Here is a 2,834-nt window from a genome sequence, read left to right as displayed (position 1 = left end):
CCAGGACCCTCTTTGCCTGGCACCCACTGGGCCCCCAGATCACCAAAAGCAGGCCCCCTCCCTGGCACCCGGGACCCCCGACACCTGGACCCCTCCCAGGCAGCATGGACCCCTGATGCCCGGCCCCTTCCCCAACACCCAGCCCATCCTGGGCACCCTGGACTCTTGACGCCAGCACCTCTCTATCACTCAGGACCACAGATGCCTGGCCCACTCCCTGTCAATCGGGACCCCTGACACCAGGCCTCTTCCCTGGTACCAGGGACCCCTGATGCCTGGCCCCTGTCACTTGGGACCCCAGATGCCCAGCCCCCTCCCTGCTACCTGGGACCCCTGATGCCTGGTGCCCTCCCAGAGACAAGGGACCCCCAATGCCTGGCCCCCTCCCACACTCCCCAGACCCCTGACGCCCTGGCCCCTCTCTAGTACCCTGGACACCTAAAGCCCAGCAACTTCCCTGGTACCTGGGACACCCAATGCCCAGCTCCCTACTTGGCCCCTGGATCCCTTAAACCTGACCCCCTCCTTGACACCTAGATCCCCTGCCTCCCAGCTTCCTCCCTGTCACCCGGGACCCTTGACCCACCATTGGCACCTGTGACCCCTGACTCCTGGCCCCCTCCCTGTCACTCGGGAAACCAGATGCCCGGCCCCCTCCCCAGTACCTGGGACCCCTGACGCCAGGCCCCTTCCCTGGCAACCGGGATCCTGTTGTCCGGCCCCCCTCCCTGGCACTCTGGACCCCCGACGCCTGGGCCCCTCTCTGGTTCCCTGGACCCCCGTCGCCCAGCCAATTCCATGGTACCTGGGACCCCCAATGCCTGGCTTCTTCCTGGGCCCCAGGATCCCCAAAGCCTGGCCCCCTCCTTGACACCCAGGTCCCCTGACTTTCGGCCTCCTCCCTGGCACCTGGAAACCCGACGCCCGGCCTCTTCCCTGGCACCCGAGACCCTAGACACCCGGCTCCTCCCTGGCACCCCAAACCCCCGACATCCAGACCCTTCCCTGGTACCTGGGACCCCCATCGCCTGGCTTCTTTCTGGGCCTCAGGATCCCCAAGGCCTGGCCCCCTCTTGACACCCAGGACTGCTGATTTCTGGGAGTGGAGGGCTGCATGGATGCCTGGCGCGGCTGGAGATGCCCAGGGGTCATCCCTGCCCCGCCCACCTCGGCCCAGCCACGCATCGCCAGGCCATGGTGTCCTGGCAACGGCCAAACACAGGTGCAGTGCTGAACATGGGTACCAGGCCAGCGAGCAGACGTGGCCTGGGTCCCTGTGCGGGCGGAGGCGATGGACCGGGATGGCCTGGAGGAAGAAGAGGAGATCACAGCCACCACACTGCAGGCCAGGCCGCGGCCACTGCCCATCTCGGCTCTCTCGGCCTTCAGCTACGTCCCGCCTTGGTGCCTGGACCGCAAGGAGTACAGCTACTACTACCGCCAGGGCCAGAAGGGGATTATTTCCCTCTACGACTGCGTTTTTGAGAGGAAGCTCGATTATAATCAGAAACTGCACCGAGATGACAGAGAGCACACAAAAGACCTGGGACTTCACGTTAACAAGGAGGAACAAGAGAGGCCCGTGGGCGTGCTGGCCTCCTCCATCTATGGGAGACGCATCCACCAGCCCGTGGAGCCACTGAACTGGGACTTCCGCAGTACCAACCACGTGCAGGCTGCCTTCTACCGGAAGAACGACATCCCCAGCATCAAGGCACCTGGCTTTGGGCACATCGCTCCAGCCTGAGCCACCCTGCAGCCCACAGGGCAGTCAGGTACCTGCCAGCAAGGGAGGCTGCACGGGGAAGGATGGCGCCTGCAGCCCTGGCAGCTCTTCTCAGGATGCTGAGGGGGGTGCCTCTGCCTCATTGCCACACCTTCCCTCAGGGTGCCTGGCTTAGGAACCTGGCTACACAGATTCCGTGCTCAGTTCCATCTGGTGTGGTGACTGTTACATCATTACTTAGGATCAAATGACAGTAGAGGCTGATCCGCTGTGAGCACCTGAATAAAATGGAAACTCTGTTGCACTTGCCAAAAAAAAAAAAAGTCCGGAGGGGTTGGGCCTCTTCCCTAGCACCCGAGACCCTGGACGCCCAGTTCCTCCCTGGCACCTGGGACCCCCGGCCCCCTCCCTGGCACCTTGGACCCCCGCCAACCGGCCCTCCCTGTCACTCAGGATTCCTGACATCAGGCACCCTCCCTGGAACACTGGATCCCTGACACCCGGCCCCATCCTCAGTGCCCAGCCCTTTCCCTGGTACCCAGAACCCCCGATGTCTGGCCCCTCCCTGTCACTTGGGACCCCTGATGCCAGGCCTCCACCCTGGTACCCAGGACACCTGACACTCAGCCCATCTCTGTCACTCGGGACCCCAGGCACACAGCACCCTCCCTGGTACATGGGAACCCTGACACTCAGCCCATCTCTGTCACTCGGGACCCCAGGCACACAGCACCCTCCCTGGTACATGGGAACCCTGACACCCAGTCCCCTCCCTGGCACCCGGGACCCCCGACGCCTGGCCTCCTCCCTTGCACCTCAGATTCCTGATGCCTGGCTTCTTCCTGGGCCCCGGGATCCCCAACGCCAGGCCCCCACCTTGACACCTGGGCCTCATGCTGCATGGCCTCCTCCCTGGCACCCAGAACCCACAATCCCCTCCCTGGCACCCGTACCACCAACGCCCAGCCCCTCCCTGTCATTTGGGATCCCAGACACCTGGTCCCCTCCCTTTGACCCGGGACCCCTGACGCCCATCCCCTTCTCTGGCTCCCGGGATCCTGTCATCCAGACCACTCCCTGGCACAAGGGACTCCCAACACCTAGCCCC

At 64.3% G+C, this 2,834-nt stretch overlaps 1 protein-coding gene across 1 annotated transcript; it reads left to right on the top strand.

Moving 5' to 3' along the window:
• The first annotated feature begins 1,291 nt into the window (after positions 1–1,291).
• On the top strand, positions 1,292–1,747 carry LOC133747008 (cilia- and flagella-associated protein 90-like). Its single transcript, XM_062175161.1, has one exon. The coding sequence runs from the start codon at positions 1,292–1,294 to the stop codon at positions 1,745–1,747; it is 456 nt and encodes a 151-aa protein (XP_062031145.1).
• The last annotated feature ends 1,087 nt before the right edge of the window (positions 1,748–2,834 follow it).

The sequence above is a fragment of the Lepus europaeus genome, chromosome 18 (genome assembly GCF_033115175.1).
Source record: "Lepus europaeus isolate LE1 chromosome 18, mLepTim1.pri, whole genome shotgun sequence".
NCBI classification, from domain to species: Eukaryota; Metazoa; Chordata; class Mammalia; order Lagomorpha; family Leporidae; genus Lepus; species Lepus europaeus.
The sequence above is the reverse complement of the archived record's forward strand: the minus strand, read 5'-3'. Positions and strand labels throughout refer to the sequence as shown.